At 36.0% G+C, this 16969-nt stretch overlaps 1 protein-coding gene across 1 annotated transcript in view; it reads left to right on the forward strand.

The window, feature by feature from the left end:
* Window positions 1–16969, forward strand: part of LOC127575449 (kelch-like protein 29) — a 350653-nt gene that overhangs the window by 249479 nt on the left and 84205 nt on the right. Inside the window, 2 exon segments of the mRNA XM_052025333.1 lie at window positions 5044–5182; window positions 16572–16768. Of these exon segments, the coding sequence (XP_051881293.1) occupies window positions 5044–5182; window positions 16572–16768 (336 nt within the window).

Genomic DNA, 16969 nt, shown 5'->3' on the forward strand with positions numbered 1-16969 from the left:
CTTTGAAGATTTGAGTCTTTGGGTAAAGGTGAGAGTGGCTACCCAGGAGTACCTTCGAACACCTCTTGTGTAACCTGACCTGCTTCACGTTCCCTGTGGACTTTGAAGTGATTATAACTTGCACACTTGGACAAGGCAGTGTAAAAGATTTTCTACCAAAGGGCTGAGAGAGTAAACCTATTGACATGAACAATTTATATATACTTATCCTCTGAAGTGCCTCAACTGCAGTATACTGTGCTCTCAGTAGCATTTCAAATGGTAAAGAGAAGTAACAGCACTTGCCAGGATGTTAACAGCTCATTCTGGGAGCCCTGATTTGCCCACTGTGAGTGAGGAAAATGGCCTCCCCTGAATCGTGTCAGCAGAGGGATGGAGGCAGAACCCTGGCAACGGAAGTCAGGAAGCTTGTAGCCACATCTCCCACCATATGGCTGACATACTTGTGATGATAATGAACAGCCATGATCACAGCATTCTTGGAGGCAGGTCACCATGCTCGGCTTCTCTCTGTCTGTGGGAAGCACAGGCTGATGTGAAGAAGCACAAACAACCAATCTCTCCCCGAAGTCAATTGTTCTACCTCATGTCAGCAATCAGCAAACCAAGCTTTAAGTGCTGGGTTGCTCCAGCACTTGGCCAGGGGCTCATACCTGGATTTATTTTCCTCTCCCACTTGCTTCTCTCTTCTTGAACCCATATTCTTTCATTTCTGGAAAACATTGATCATAGATTGAGGTGCCATTCAAGGCTCTTAATTTTTTTTCCTCCAGTGTAGTTTTTTTATGTATTTGGCAAAGTCCCTTTAAATTTCATTTGGATGTAAAACTAAAACCTAATTGGTTGGTGGTTGTGTTGGGGAGGGCATCTCTGTGGTAGTAACTCTTTCAGTTTTCTGATTTTGTTCACACTGAAGCACAGTAAGTTCTCGGAACATTTCTGTTATGTCATTGCCTGCCTTATGGGAGTTCTGTGCTAAATAAAATCCCAGCTCCAAAGGACTACCAATTCACTTTAATGGAGTGTGATTTATTTACAGCGATTAATTTGTGACCTCTAATTCAGAAAGCATGTGATAGGCACATTAATGAGGAACAGAAATTGTTACAACTATACACTGTTTTACTCAAGTTAAAATATTCAATATTTGATTAATGCCTGAAAAAGCACAGATCTGAGAGATGAACTTTCTTGAATCTCGGGGAAGTTTTGTCATCCACTTGCTTTTCTCTCCCTATTTTCTCCCTCTTCAGGTCTTGATGGGCAAACCTGCGCTCAAGAAGAGACATGAGCAACCTGCTCGCTGACCTCTACTAATACTTTTCAAGATGTTAAGAATCTATTTACCTTCTAATTTTACTCTTCATCCATTTGGAAAAGTACTTTTGCCTAGAAATTCATTCCTGGTTGTTTCACCAAATGCAATATATAGATACAGAGTTCCATTCAATTCAATGGAATAATTTTCATTGGCAGTGTACAATGCACAGATAAATTGTCTGGTACTGCCAAACGGGAATGACTTTCTTAGGCATTGATCTCAACAGCTGAATTTAGACATTAAGCATGAAATTGTTCTGACGCACTGTACATCAGTGGCTCCAGTGCATTTGGGCACCATTCTGTAATTTTCTTGACATTATTAATATTCAATGAACAAAACAGAAAATGAGACAAAGGGGACAAAAAGAATTCAAAGTAAAAACTACTGAACAAAATAACAGGGAGAAAAAGCTTAATAAAAGTCACGTTCTTGCAGAAGGATTGCAAATCAGATATTGGCTCCACATAAGAGCTGCAGAAATCAATAGGGATTTGAACAGTGAAAAAATAAATTACTTTAATATTGAAGAATGTAAAATAATCCATGTTAGTTTCAAAATGCTAAATTACACACATTAAAATGGAGCAAGAGAAGAATTATATTTGGAAGCAGTAATTACTATTTAAAAAAATCTTTATTACTGAGGCCAAGGACAGTGAAACTGATATAAGGACTATGAGTGCTGACTGCACTTCAAGTTCATTATCCAGTTTTGTCCTCCATATTTGTCATGAGGACATAGTGATATTAAGCTGCAAAGAAGAACTAGGTTGTGGTTTCCACAATTGTGCACTCAAATGTGGATCCCCTCAAATTGTTCCACATTCTGCATTGTTTAGGTGACCTATCGAGGGAAATCAATTGACTTGTACTTCAGAAATTTAGAGATCAGTCCTGGTTTTAAAAGTCCTACAACTGTTGCGTATTGCTACATCAGGTTTAAGTGAGTTTTTAATGGTGTACTAGGCCTTAATTTTTTTTAGGAAAATCTTTGGCCCTAAGAAATCTATTTATATGTAGGGGGACTAAAATTTTCTCAGATAAATATTTCAAAATGTAATTTTACCACTCCTTTAATCTTAAAAAAAAGTTTACTTGACAATATTTTAAATTCCAGTCATTATTTAGTCTTCTGTTAAATGTTTAAAGTATTAACTAAAAATGTGGGTTCTTCCCTTCCTGGGGTGCTTGATATTTTTTAACGTGCCAACTTTATCACATTCTTGCAGTTGGAGACAAGGGAGCACCTCAAATTGATGCCTGTAAGTGGATGTGTTGGAAGAGGGATCTTTTCACCATAGAGATCACTACATCTTTATGGATAGCTCTCTTTGTTGGCAGCACACTTCACCATTTAGTTACAAACCATAAGCTCCTGGGCATGGAGTTGTAAAGGAACCACATAGAAACTCTACTTGTTTTTAGACAGGACTGACGTAGAAATTTAAATTAATTTTCCCTGTTATAGAGTGAATGGATTTAATGGGTACATTGTCTGAGAATAGACAAGAGTGGGGCTGATTATAAAGGAAAGAAACTGCAGACTAAGGAAAACAAAATACATAACTCTGTGTGTAAGGATGATGTAGGAATGGACTGTTACATGGGGAAGGGAATTTTGCTATTGTTTAAACCGTGCAAAGATGACATCAATGTTCAGAATATAATGAACAGAAGAGAGGTTTGGAGCTGAAAAAGAGGAGAAATAAACGTGGTTTGATTTAGAATATAGCTAATCCAATGAAAATTGGGATTACAATCATTAAAAAGGTTAACAATTGGATGGAGTTAATTTAAAATGTGACCCTTAGAAAAACTGAGATGGAAATGTTGATTTTGGTCATCTAGTATCTCTTATGGATACTGAACTTTCTGCTGAAGGATGATTGAGTTTCAGTCCCAATTGGCATTTCAGCTCAGATTTCTTCACTGGACAAATTCTGCCATTTCTCCACAGAGCTAATTGGTGTTCTTGAAGGAGACCTTTGCATTAATGGATTTTTTTGTGAAAAGAAAAGTAAGCTTGAAGGGCAAGCTGAGAAGCCATAGAAAAATCACAGAAGGATTGTTCAGCCCTGTAACTGAATGAGGAGGCCCTACTCTAAGAGATGGTATTGGAGGCCTATAGACCACTTGTGCAAAAAGGGAATAGTGAAGCACATAAGTTTTGAAATTTTTGATTTTCCTGAAATTCAGTTCCAATATTTCCCTGTAATTGAAACATGCCAAGCAGCAGAGGTATGAAATGATGTATGGTTGGTAGCTTTAATGACTATAGAGTGGACATGTATGGTCTTCAAAATAAAAAACAATTGTTTCAGAAAGTGTTATTACACATTTTCTTTCTCGGGTTTTTCCACCTGAGCATCCTGGGGTCTTCACAATTATCTTTCCTACCCTGTCCCCACAATGAAAGTGTTTAAAGTCTTTAACAGAAATATACATTTTTACAGAATGGAGCTTCTCCTATCTGTTCCTGGGTTAATATTTTGTACAAAAGGTTTGCTCTTTAGGAATAATACTGAATACTGTTAAAACTGAATAAAGGCCATGGGCTCCATGCGTGGGTAAGTTTTATACATTCGTCTGTGCCTCTGCAACAGAATAAAATCTGTCCTTTCCTCCATGTTTTAAAAAAAAATCCCAACTCAAGCATTACTCAGTAATTACATTGACCTGAATTTAGGTTCACTGGGAGGTGAAATTGGTCTTCAGCAGTGGGAGAATGGGTGGTGCTGAATCAGTAACCCACCTGATTATCCTCTTCATTACCTTAAAAGGAAAAGAAGCATGTAAAATGGGTAGCAAATTCACACTGCTGCTAGGACCAATTTCATAAGTTCAAATGAGTGACTGCAATCAGTCAATCAATTTGGCTTCCACAGGTATTTTAGTTTTTAATATTTGTAAGCATGTTCCAATATTTTTCATGAAAACAATATATAACATGATCTCTGCCAAATATTCTTAGTAATTTAAGCTTCTATCTACAAGGCTGTATCAGATCAAATGTTTTATTTCAATGTAAATGCTGAATGTTTACTAATTTCAAAAAACAAAACTGATGAGCAATTTGTTTAATTTCAGACATGTTCCATTTGAATTTTGTGCCAAAGTAATAACATCAATAAATTTAATAATCTCTTTAAAAATCAATGAAAAATGCTAAAGGAATAGGAATATCTATATGTTGCTTGACAGTTTTAAAATTCAGGAAGTGAGTTTCATCATTTTTAATTAACAATTCTTGTTCCTCCAGGTACATTTTGCTTTAGCCAATTGAGTTTTTAGTGTCTTTTATTTTCAGTGTACTGTGCCATGTTTTCAATGAAACAGTAAGTTCTCAAACTAAAGTATTCGATCTTTTTATTTGGTGGGTGTGATTCCATATAGTAATTAGTAGGCAATAGAAGTATTTCATTTTCTTCTCGTCTTTCTGTGCTGATACACACATTGTCTTTAGTTTTGTTGATGAGGATAAGTTTATTTTACCCTTCAAGTCCTGGGAGAATTTCTTTAGTTCTTTTGTTCATTAAACTAAATGGTGTGTGTTTTTTTTTGCACATTGTATCAATGATTTTTATTTTTTGCCAATGCCTTTTATGTGCAAACGTTAATCTGTGCGACTCGGCTAGAGTTCACCAGGTATCTGTTTCTTTAATTCATTCGAAAATTTCGTCATCGGAACCCTGGCAATGTCTGTCTTCTCTGTTCTGCAGAAATGTTGAAGGAGTTGAACCAGCAGCGCAGAGCGAAAGAGTTTACAGACCTGAAAATAACTGTTGAAGGCAAAGAGTTTGAAGTCCATCAAAATGTTCTAGCTTCCTGCAGCTTATATTTCAAGGAACTGATCAAAAGGTTTGCCTTCCTCAAGCTGTGATCTGGGCCGTTCTTTTGTAGGGTTCATTCGTGTTGCTTTCCTCTCTTGCAGATTTATGAAGATAGAACCTCCTGTCACAGGGCCAGTAGCCATTCCTTCTATCATTTCAGATGAATGTATTTTTAAATTGAAACTAAACTTGGGTTTATTTGCCTAATATACTTTTAATTAATAGCTGCTTCAATTTGGAGTGAAGAAATGAGATGTTCCATGACTGAGGATCGTAATTTATTTGACAAAAGCATGCTCTTTGGAGACTTTTTGTTTTATTTTAATCTGCACAAAAATGCTATGGTATTGCCTTAAAGTCAATCTTAATTTCTGCATTTTGAGGAAAGGTTACTTTCAGCTATCTGCAGCACTTTGCCAAAAAAATATATTACTTAGGGATCACCTTGACAACAGAAATACTGTGGTTCTCTTCACATAACTAACCAGTGTGACCTTATTAATTGAAGGCCTTAGTTTGCATTATGTCAAAAAGATTATAGCAAATTAGATGTGCTAAATTTTACCAAATCACTTTCATGACAAGGAAATACAATAAAGTACAAAGCAAACAGTTCAATTGCATGAATAGCACATTTTTTATTCAATTGAGGTTTTGATTTGGTTTTCTGGTATCCTGTTATGCAATGAGTACATAATTTGTACACTGCAAGGAAAAACAACTAGATCAATGTTATAGAAGCATAACAATGATTATAAGGAATTTTTCAATTCTGTGTTGCCAGGAAGTAAATGGAAATGACTAGACAGACTTTTGGCTTTAAAAAGCCTTCAATTTGTGTAATCATTTTTTCGGCATGCTTAAACTTCTATTATCTGCTCCATTAAATCTGTTGTGATGGACATCCTTTGATGTAGCAGAATTTAGTTGGACAAATAACATGTGAAAATTACATGACATCAGATCTTAAGGCAAAGAGTCTTTCCTTTTATAATTTCTGTTTATTTCCAAGCACTGCAACATTGAAAGATTTCCTTTTAATCAGCATTATGCTTGTATGTCTTTCAGTTGTAATTCCTTGCAATATATTCACATTGGTTTTCCTGGGTCTTGGGCAGTTTGTGTGGAACTGGGCAGTTCTGCATTGAAATGCCAGCTAGTTTGGGACCTCACCTGGGCAAACTCTGCCAATAACTTCCCATTTCATGCACACCACATGAAATACAACAGTGGCGCTGGAGCTTTCTGGAATTATTAATTCCTGAGCAGCTTATACTAATCTTTGATCCTGCATCAGGTTATACCACCTGGTCCACAATCTGCAATCCCATTCACCTCAATGGGGATATAATTGTTTGTACTTGTAGTAATATTCTTAAGTGTTTTTGAGTGATACTTCATATTTTTAATAAGTGTTTCTTTTTTTTAATTTTAAATATCAGTGACATTTGAAAGTCTTAGCACATTGGAATCATTGTTATTGGAATTATTATTATTGTTAATGGAATTATTGGCAACATTTAAAAGCCATCTAGATAAGTACATAGATAGGAGTGGTTTAGAGGGCTATGGGCCAAACACAAATAGATTGGACTAGCTCACTGGGCAACACAGCATGGACAAGTTGGGTCACAGGACCTGTTTCCATGCTGAATGACTCTATGATTCTAAGTGCTAGAAAAGCCTTGATAGTTTTACCATCCACCAAACTTCTGCAGAAGAGGTTCTATCCCTTCCATGTGAACTCCTGCTGCTGGTCTGTGAGGATTTAGGCCCCCTCAGTAAAATTCAAGCTATCAATTTCAGCCGTTTAGTTAATTATTTAGATAGCATGAACATGATGGGCCAAATGACCATCACCTTTGCCATAAATTTCATTTTATTGCCCAATTCACTTTGTCCCATGTCCCAGATTACTTTAAACCCAAGTTAATAGAAAGCTCAAATCAAACAAGATTGTGAGTTCAATACAATTTACTTCTTTGCTTTGCATCATTTACTTGTATTACCTACTTTCTATATAATTTTGAAGTTCAAGAAAATTAAGTCAGTTCATTATTGCATTTCATATACTGTTTTTGGTTTGTATTGTCAGTGTAATGAACTAATTTTCAATAAGTTAATTAAACTGCTGAGTACCATTGAGATTAAATTGCTGGATCATGTTGTATGCAATTAAAATAATGCTTTTTACTCGGGACATAATCTTAAGGAATAAATTATTAAGGGATTTTATGTATTACCAATAACTGATGAAAGTTAATTGGTGTAAAGAGGCAGTATTATTTATATAGCAAGGTTTAATTATAATAGATACTTTGTATCATACAGGCTATTTACACCACAACTTGTTCATGAATATTTCTTCAATGGACCTATTAGTAATCTATATTGGAACAAAATTTTATATATAATTGTTGAGCAATAGGGACTGGTTAAGGTACTTCCGTGTACTTGGAGCTAATTGTATGTGTAGTTCAGTGTAAATTGGGGTGACATTGTTAATTCTGTTAAAATATCTCCTTGGTATTTGTTTATTTTTACATTGCAATTAATGACTTTTTGAAATCACTTCAACAGTTAAGGACTGCAACTTGCATGGAATCAGTCCCTGTCTACCTTTGATACTTGCAAACTGGAGGGATGATTGATGATAGAACTTCACAATCATCATCTTGTTTTTCCTGTTGGTCTTGGGATACAAGTGATGTCAGTAGAGAAGAAATCATAGTACATGCACCACGTGAGCAGTGCTCGCTGCAGTCTTGTATCTGATTTGCAATCCCAAAAATCTCTTTTGGTGATATCTTTAAATCAGGTCAATACATGGACATTTTGATGTTGGTATTTTTTCTGCTGATGGCACCTACTTTTTGAAACCAAACTCAAAAAAGGAACTAAAAAGATCACCCAGATGTGCATATCGCTTAGGAGCTTTGTGGTTCCAGTCTCTAAAAGGGTGTTAGTATTAACAGGAGGAAAGCAAATCACTATTCTATGGACATGGGCTCATTCCTCTACATTTTTCTGTTAGGCCCTAATGTCAAAAAATACACAGATAATAGATATTAGAAGTAAATGCCCCTTAATTCTGGGCTGTCCCTTATTCATTCCTTCTATTCCTTTATCTAAAATGAGAATAAAGGAAAATCTCTCCCATTATCTCATCAGTAGATCTTATTTGAAAGCCTTATTAACCAAATCTCATTGGTTCTGTATACCAACAGTGATAATAAGCACATTGTACATCCTGGCTCATTATTGGAGTTGCTTAAATCCTTGGGGTCTCCAGAATTCCCACTGCCCAATCCTGTGTAATCTGTAATCTGCCTGAAATATATTTCAAATAATCTTTTCCACGGGGAAAAAATAACATTTTCTGAGAAAGAATCAATGTTGTTCCTTGTGTTTCTTACATGAAGAGTTATTTTTTTCCCCCTGAAGAGAATATAGAAATATTGGATGCATATAGACATTCCTCCCAGATACTACCCCCCCCCCCCCCCTCCATTGGTAGCATAAAATTCTAAAAAATATATTTGCCAGCAGATGGTGCAGATTCAGTAAGTTGCCAGAAGACCCCAGACCTCCTGGGCACATCTGCTAATATTATGCTGTCAGACAATTGCTTCAACTTTGTCGGTGCTTATGCATGGGCAGTCTGCTTCATTTTTTCCAGAGTCTTCAACTGATAGCTTGGTGCCTTCGGCTGTTCAGTAACGATTTCTTATTCTAAGTGTAGAAAATCCCATGGTGTCTAGAAAATCATCCACTCTAAAGACATGGAATGCCAAGTCAAAAATTCAATAGTGCTGTCAGGATAATGAATCCTGTGACTTAAATTATGATAGTTCTGTCAGTTTTGCTTTAATTGCATGTTTTCCTCAATTAGAACCTTAAGTCAGGCTCTATTATTCATCTGCCATCTATTCTGGCTCACCCTCTGCTTAAGAAATCTCAGCAAGAATATCTCTTGGTTTCAAAGTTTTATCTGAGGTGTCTGGAAGATGACATCCTTTGTTCAATCCATGACAACACCACAGAACCTAAATTATTCTGCATATGCATCCGTTTCCAGTGTGATGTGAATGTTAATCTCCCCACTATTGAAACAGTCACAAGTTTGCCTTTGGACACTGTTTGTTGAGTCAGTAAGCCTTGCAGTTGGATTTATTGTTCTTAGATATTATTCAAGATTTATAGCCTTAAAAATTTTCATGGTTATTTCTTTACAAAAGAATTGTGATGACAAAAACATTTCGTCCCCCTGCTTCACTTGGAAACAAAACATCCTGAATCACAGTGGTATTACAACTTAAACCCTTAAATCCAGTTCCAGCAGAATAAAGATCTATGTAACCAGACAAGGACCGCTATAATTTGATCACACTTGTGATGATCTAATTTCTAAACAACATATTGTCAGATCATAGTGAAAATCAAATTGTTTTATCTTGTAAGGATTGGAAGTCTGGGAAATGCCAGGGAAAAGTAAAACCCCATTTCAGTAGAGCTGTAGGCAAAATCAAAAAAATTACTCAATGTACTCATGTAAAGCCAGCCCCATAACATTAGTAAGCAGTTCATATATGGAACTGTTTTGGTGAGAAGATGCTTTCTGAAGAACTCTCTTACAACAGATATTCTCTTTTTAGACCCCCCCCCCCCCCCCCCGCTGTATTTTATGGAGAACAGAAAAATAAGGAAAAATGTTAGAAAACACGCTCCTGATTTTGATTTTTATCCCACTTAAAAAAAACTTATCATCCTCCTGTATTATAAATATCGGTTAAAGAATGAGAATGGCCTTAGTAAAGGTTTTTGGATACCTTTGCCAGTATTGTTATTCTGTAAATAGCCTGACTGATATATTTCTACTTAAGTGGCCCTGGGGGAAAAAAAGTGTTCTTACTCCTTGTTTGATTTATGTACAATTTTTTCATCTTGGCCTAATAGAAAACTAATGTTGTTCTTATTGTAGAATATATAGATTCTCATTGTAGCACACTCAACAGCAGAAGCAGTTACTTTTTTCTCTCTCTCTGCCCTTACTAGTCAATCATTCAGCTGATTTTGCTTGCAGCATTTTTCTGACATGAATATGAGCAAATTAAAGCTTTCGTGGGACCATCAAAGTCTTTTGCCTTGCTTTCGATTATCTATTTAAATGGATTTACTAATAAGAAACAAAAGGTGCTTTGTCCGCAGGATGTTGTTTGAAAAAAAGACTTTTAATACTCATGTTTCCTATTACAGCACAAGGTTGAAGCCATCTTAGTACAACTCCTCTTTCTTTCTTTGAGGCAGTGTGACTAATTTGAATGTGGCACTAAATGGGTAACACTGCTTAAATGATATTGTGGAAAAATAATCATCAGAGGAAGCAATAAACAAATGTTCCAGATTTTTATTTGGAGAAAATAAATGAAAGCCTCAGCGATTATGATTAGTGTCCATTAGACAGACCACCTTTGTTCTATTATGATATATGAAGTGCAAACGTAACAGCATATGAACTGTTGAAACAAATAGTCAAATATTTCTCCTGATGTTAGTTTTGAATTGAGTAAATCAAAAAAAAATTACAATTGGATGGATTCCAAATAAATGTTAGTTTTATGAACTAAAAGTGGCTAAATCTGCTTATGTTAAGGCATATTGTTTCCTTTACCATACCTGAGCTTGTGTTGTATTTGATGGCTGTCGTGAGAATGACTTATTGAAGTTTCTGACACAAGTCCTTTGTGGAGTTAAATAATGTATGCTGTAGTAGTTGGCAACTTGTAAGTTTATGTAGTTTAAATCAAATTGTTTGCATTTGAGGAACCACGTAAAGGAAACTTTTGATACTGAGTTGTGTGTCAACAAATCAGTCACTTTTATAAGTAACTGGACTACATATTTGTTACATATGGCTGAACTACAAAAGCTACCATACATTTAAAGACAGATTCCTGGACATTGCTCTGCTGTTTATTGGAAAAGAAATCTAGTTCAGTACATAGAAGTAAAATGGGTCCTATAAATTTTAAACTGAGCACCACTAATTTTTTGGTAGGTGCTGATGTTTGATGATGAATGGTTATTGGCTTTAAAAGATTAGATCAAATGTTGGTAGTCTAATAGAATAAATTATTTCCATTTTCTGAGTGCTAACGTTGTATGAATGTAATCTAAACATATTTTCATAATCTTATGAAACTTTGAAATATCCCAATAATGAGAAGTGTAGCGGTCATCAAGTTTAATTCCCAGATCCATACTACATTCAAACATAAAAGCTATTCAAATGATAGTTCAGCAGAAGCTGTATATTACACACAGCAGGTAACCCTTTGAGGACTGAAGTAACACTTTACATTAGAATAAAACTTGCACTATCTTTCCTTTCTACTTAAGGACCAGTGTCCAGGATTGAGCTTTATTTGCAGGATGAAAGGATTGACCACAGCCGTCAATGTTATTTGTTATTCCAGCCGTTACCCATTTTCTTTTCCTGTTACATGTTTATGCTATCTAGGGTTTGTCAATAGGGCCGCCTTTGTGAATTGCTCATCTGTATTTGTCTGCAAATCATTTGGTTGATCTGGTATATGTCCAAGTGAATGTGTGACTATTGCGGTGTTCCCTCAGCAGAACTTACCCGTGTTGCTTCCTACCTGATGTTTTCATTACTAATTCTCTTCTCATTTCCATCTGCTTTAACCACAGTGTTTTTTTGTAATTAACATGTATACTTATTCCGAAAATGTTGACCATGAAGATATCTGTGGCCATCTAAGTTTCAGCATTTCCATAATATTTGGCAGCAAAAGTTAGCAATCAGTGTTATAAATGCTACATAGCTGAAGGTATGAGTGCATGTTTGATAATATTTAGTACTTAGTGAAAACTCCCTATTCTTGAAGGATAAATTAGAGACATGCTCACATGAGTTAATGCTAAGCTAACAAGGAGGTATGGTACCTCTGATAGATGTATCTCTGAGTAGAAGACAAAATATGTTTGTATTGGAGGTTCTTGGTTGATTGGTATACTTGAGTTATATCAAGGATGAAGAATCATTAGTTTCAGATGAGTCTGGGGAAAGAGCAGAGGTGATGGGTATGAAGAGTCTTCCCATTTATTCAACTGCATTAGTTGTTAGATATTGATGGCTATATTAGAAACTCTCTACTCATGCTAAAAATAGTAATGTGGATAGGTTGGAGAGGTTCTTGAACCAACTCGCAAAACCCTAATCACCACTACAGTTTAACAACACTATGACCACTCTAATCACTTTGCACTGAAATGGACTTTTTTGTTCTGATTATGTTTTTTTTCTTGTATAATTTATGTTTAATTTATGTTTTTCATGTGAATACTGCTTATATGATGGTATGTGCCTGTGATGCTGCCGCAAGCAAGTTTTTCACTGCACCTGTGCCAACATGTACTTTTGCATATGGTGATAAATTTGACTTTGACTTTGAAAAACATATTCCTGGTACCACAGTGTCACTACTGTATTAGTCCTCATTTCTCACTGCATTTCCATTCCAATTATTATTTCACCTCAGTCGAAGTAACAAACCTAAATAAACTGAACATTTGATTACCATCGGAAAACTGCAAAAATGTATGCTGTTGAGAAATTACTAAGATTTTGTAGTACAAGTCATGAAAAATTAGATCTCATTACTACTTTAACACAAGTACTCAAACAGGTAGATGAAATATTTCATTTGGTAAAATATTGAGAGGTTAATTTAAGTTATAAGTTCAATGCTTCTATTATTAGATCTTCCACACTTGTGAATAAGTGCAATGTTACATTGATGTTTGTAACTCATCCTTATGCATGAGATATATATTGTAACCATTCACTGAGTGAAAGCTATCCATATTATAAATAAGCCACTAAAACTTTAACTCTCAAATATTTGGCATGCTTACATTTGATTTCTCTATTTTCATTCATTCAAAGTAAACAGGTTAACTACTCCATGACAACAAACAGAGGAAGTTGATATCAGCATGCTCTAACTTCATACATCTATTCTGGTCATAGGGAGTGTCAGCTGTATTCTATTTTTTCCTGGATAAACGGATTTCTTTCAACATAATTTTAATATAGAATTATTAAAGTTTAATTTCTATGCTTTCCTTTCAATCCACATGCTTAACAAACCAGGCAAGAATGCTAATTACATGCATTTAACAATTGTAATTAAATAATGAATTAATACTCCATTAGCTACAAAGTACTTCAGGTTATCCTAAGCAAGGTATTATATTTGTATTTGTCTTTGTTTCTAATTTGTTTGGATTAGGACTGTTATTAGGACACTGAGGGATGACCTTATAGAGGTACATACAATCGTAAGGGGCGAAGATAAGGTGGATGATCACAGTCTTTTACACAGGGTCAGGGAGTCTAAAACTAGAGGACATAGATTTAAGGTGAGAGGGCCAACTTTTTCCAATACCAAGAGTGCTGGGTACATGGAAAGAGCTGCCAGAGGAAGCTGTTGAGGTGGGTACAATTACAATGTTTAAAAGACATTTGGACAGATACGTGGAAAGAAATGGTTTAGAAGGATATGGACCAAACACAGGCAAATGAGACTAGCTTGCATAGACATCTTGGTCAGCATGGATGAGTTAGGCTGAAAGGCCTGTTTCCATTGCTATGCAACTCTATGACTCAAAATTTTGTTGTGTGTACATTCCACTTCTTTAAAAACAGTTCAAACACCCCATGGTGCTCTACAGGATTGTTGTCAGACATAATTTGTGGCCAACACACAAACAGATAATGAGCAGCAGTATCTTTAAAGGAAGTGCAGTGAAACTCAATGATTTATGGCATTGGCAGCTGAAGACATAGTTGTGATTAGAGTGATTGAAATCAGGGATGAACAAAAGACTGGAACTGAGGACAGCATGCAGGGGTATGAAGGAAGGAGACAGAAGACAGATGGAACATAAGGGCACCCTTGCCCTCAAACCCCACCCCCAGAATGTTATGGATGTCCAAAATGTTTCAAAATCTCTTTGCTTACCTCAAGGGACAATATTTCAGGCAATATTTCAAATAGTAATATTTCAGGAGGCCACGAAGTTAGGGCAAGTTGAATCCATGAAACAAAATGACAGATTTTAATAACAGTTTTAAAAAAAAATGGTGCCAGGGTAGAGAATATTAGGGGAGAGAGGTCTGGAGCAAGGAGTTCAGGCTTCAGAAAGCTTCAGTGGCTCAGTGAAGCAAGGGGTGTGCAGAAAGGGAATAAAAACGTTATATTAAAAAAGATGTGCACACCTGGTACAGTTAGGATTGTTCAGGTTTTGCTGTCCTCTGTGTCAGAATGTCTGCCAATGGGTATACAGAAAGAAGCCTGTATCAGGTAGTGGAAGGTTGGCAACTGTGTTATTTTAACCCAGCATATATCATCAGATTAGAGGGAAATTAGGAAAACTTTGGGATAAAATTCATACACTAAACTCAACCAGCAGAGTGTAGGAACTATAACTATGACTTGTGCTTGTATTCATTTACATTTTGATGTGGTTAGTTCATTTAAACATGATTGTCATTGGCTGCAATGGGTACTTACAGTTTTAAGTTTGTTATCCCATATTGATTCAGTATTGTTTACTTATATTGGGTAAGAGGTGGAAGGGTTGCCTCACATTAATAGTCATTCTACAATACCCATAATCCTGGGCTGTACAACATTCAAGAAAAAAAGATCAGGGAATCAGATTGCTGAACCTCTAGACCTTTAGTATCGCCCATGATTTCCAGGACGTTCCTAGTGTGAAATGGATATGGTTTGCACCTCCAATAGTACAGGCCCAATAGAGTGATTTTAATAAGGTGGGGGAGCCATTCAAACCTTCTCGTATATGTGGGCATCCAAAAAGATGGAATTGTAGCCTGCTTCTAGACCTTGCCAGCATGAACCTGGACAGGGCCCCCAAGTCCAAACTGAGGAATTAAGGTAAGCACTCCACTGAAAATGTTTTTCAACTTCACTTAGATCTCCCTCCTGAATGTTTTATTCCATTTGTCTGCATCTTCATCTCCACCTATGGCCAGCTTCAGGCTGTAAATGATCTCATCTGATTTTCCTATAGTCCTAGGTTCTGCCAGTAATGGACTTATGCTGGAGGTTCCCATGGGCTAATGTAGTAGCCCAGAACTGGAACTCTTGATGCTGCCGTGACTTGGAGGAGCACAATGCACTCAGATTCCTCGCTATTTCTCAAAATGGTTTCCAACTGGCATACATGCTACAATGTAACTAAGCTGACATCCATTAACAATAGTTTCTTCTTTGCGTGGAACGCCATCATCCCACAATTTCTCGACATTATTATGAAGGATCAGAATTAGCTCATAGAATTCCTGTATGGCACAGCATATTATTATAGAAATGTGTAAAATTTACTGCCAATAAATCCAACGTGTAGTTAAGTCACAACTGTTTAATCTTGCAAAAGTTATTTGATGATATTTAGAAATTATAAGCCGACATGGTTTCCACATATTGATTTCATAATTAAGATACAGATTTAGCACAGAAATAGTTATGATTTTACTTATTCCAAGCATTTAGATATTCATGTATCCATTGCTACCTTGGATTAAACATTGACATTGTATTGAGATTATATAGTGCAATCTGGTGGTATTCTGTCCAATTCTGCACATGCAAAATGATAGGAAACATTGGACTTGGGAGCCTATTTCTATTTGACCTGGAAGCAAATCATGATTGAATATCTGCAGTTAAGAGCTGCAGAACCACTTCTGGAAATGACGTGATGCACCTTAACACTGTATTTTTTCTTTAAATAAAACAAATGGTTCCTTTTTTTAAACAGGGTTAAAACTTTTTATTTGCAGATTTGAAATGAGTTTGATGTCAAATTTTGTCTTCCTTTATCAATGTAACTAATATACATTTAAGATACAGGACTGTTTGAAACCTCAGTGTTTTGCTTTATTCAGGGGAACACCTGTTTAACAGACAGCCTAGGCCACAGTCATGGAACTCCAATAGGATGGCTGCTGGCTTCCTGTGGCAGAACTAGTCCTTTTCCCCACCTTTCTGCTTTAACTATTTTGTCTCTACCTACTTTCCTCTATTTACAAATTTGTGTCAGTAGGGCTTCGCTTTCTGTTTATGAGCAATTATTTTATCTTTTATCCTTAAGTTGTCTTGTTCCATTTTCAATAACATTTTGCATGATGATGTGGGTTTTTTTTTTGCACTGGGTGTTGCTTACTCTTTCTCTTTCAGCTCACTTTGTTTTAAATTAGTAGAGCATTTTAGTGCACAGTATGTGGAGTGAAGCCACCTTTTCGTTGAACCATGGAAGTAATTGTATTTGGCTCTAATTTCTAATGTATTGCCTGCTGTTGTCAGGGCTTCTAAGGATAACAAGAATGGACAGAAGCTGGAGTTGACGATTTCGAATATAAATGCAGATATCCTGGAAATGCTGCTGGAATTTGTTTATACTGGTTCACTCATCATCAATACTGGAAATGCAAAAACCCTGCTGGAAGCTGCCAGTAAATTCCAGTTCCGAACTTTCTGTAAAGTTTGTGTATCATTTTTAGGTAGGTAGATTATTCATTACCAGTGCATGCATTTATTTATTTTTTATGCAGTGTACAAAACTTTAACATGGCGCTAGACACTGAACAATTTACCCAGTTAGTAACAGAGGAACCAAGGTGGTGCCAGGTTCTTGTCACTTTTCTCACTTAAAGATTAATCTCAGTTTTGAAATTTTAATAGATCTAGCTTCAATCTTTTGG

Source organism: Pristis pectinata, chromosome 10, assembly GCF_009764475.1.
Source record: "Pristis pectinata isolate sPriPec2 chromosome 10, sPriPec2.1.pri, whole genome shotgun sequence".
NCBI classification, from domain to species: Eukaryota; Metazoa; Chordata; class Chondrichthyes; order Rhinopristiformes; family Pristidae; genus Pristis; species Pristis pectinata.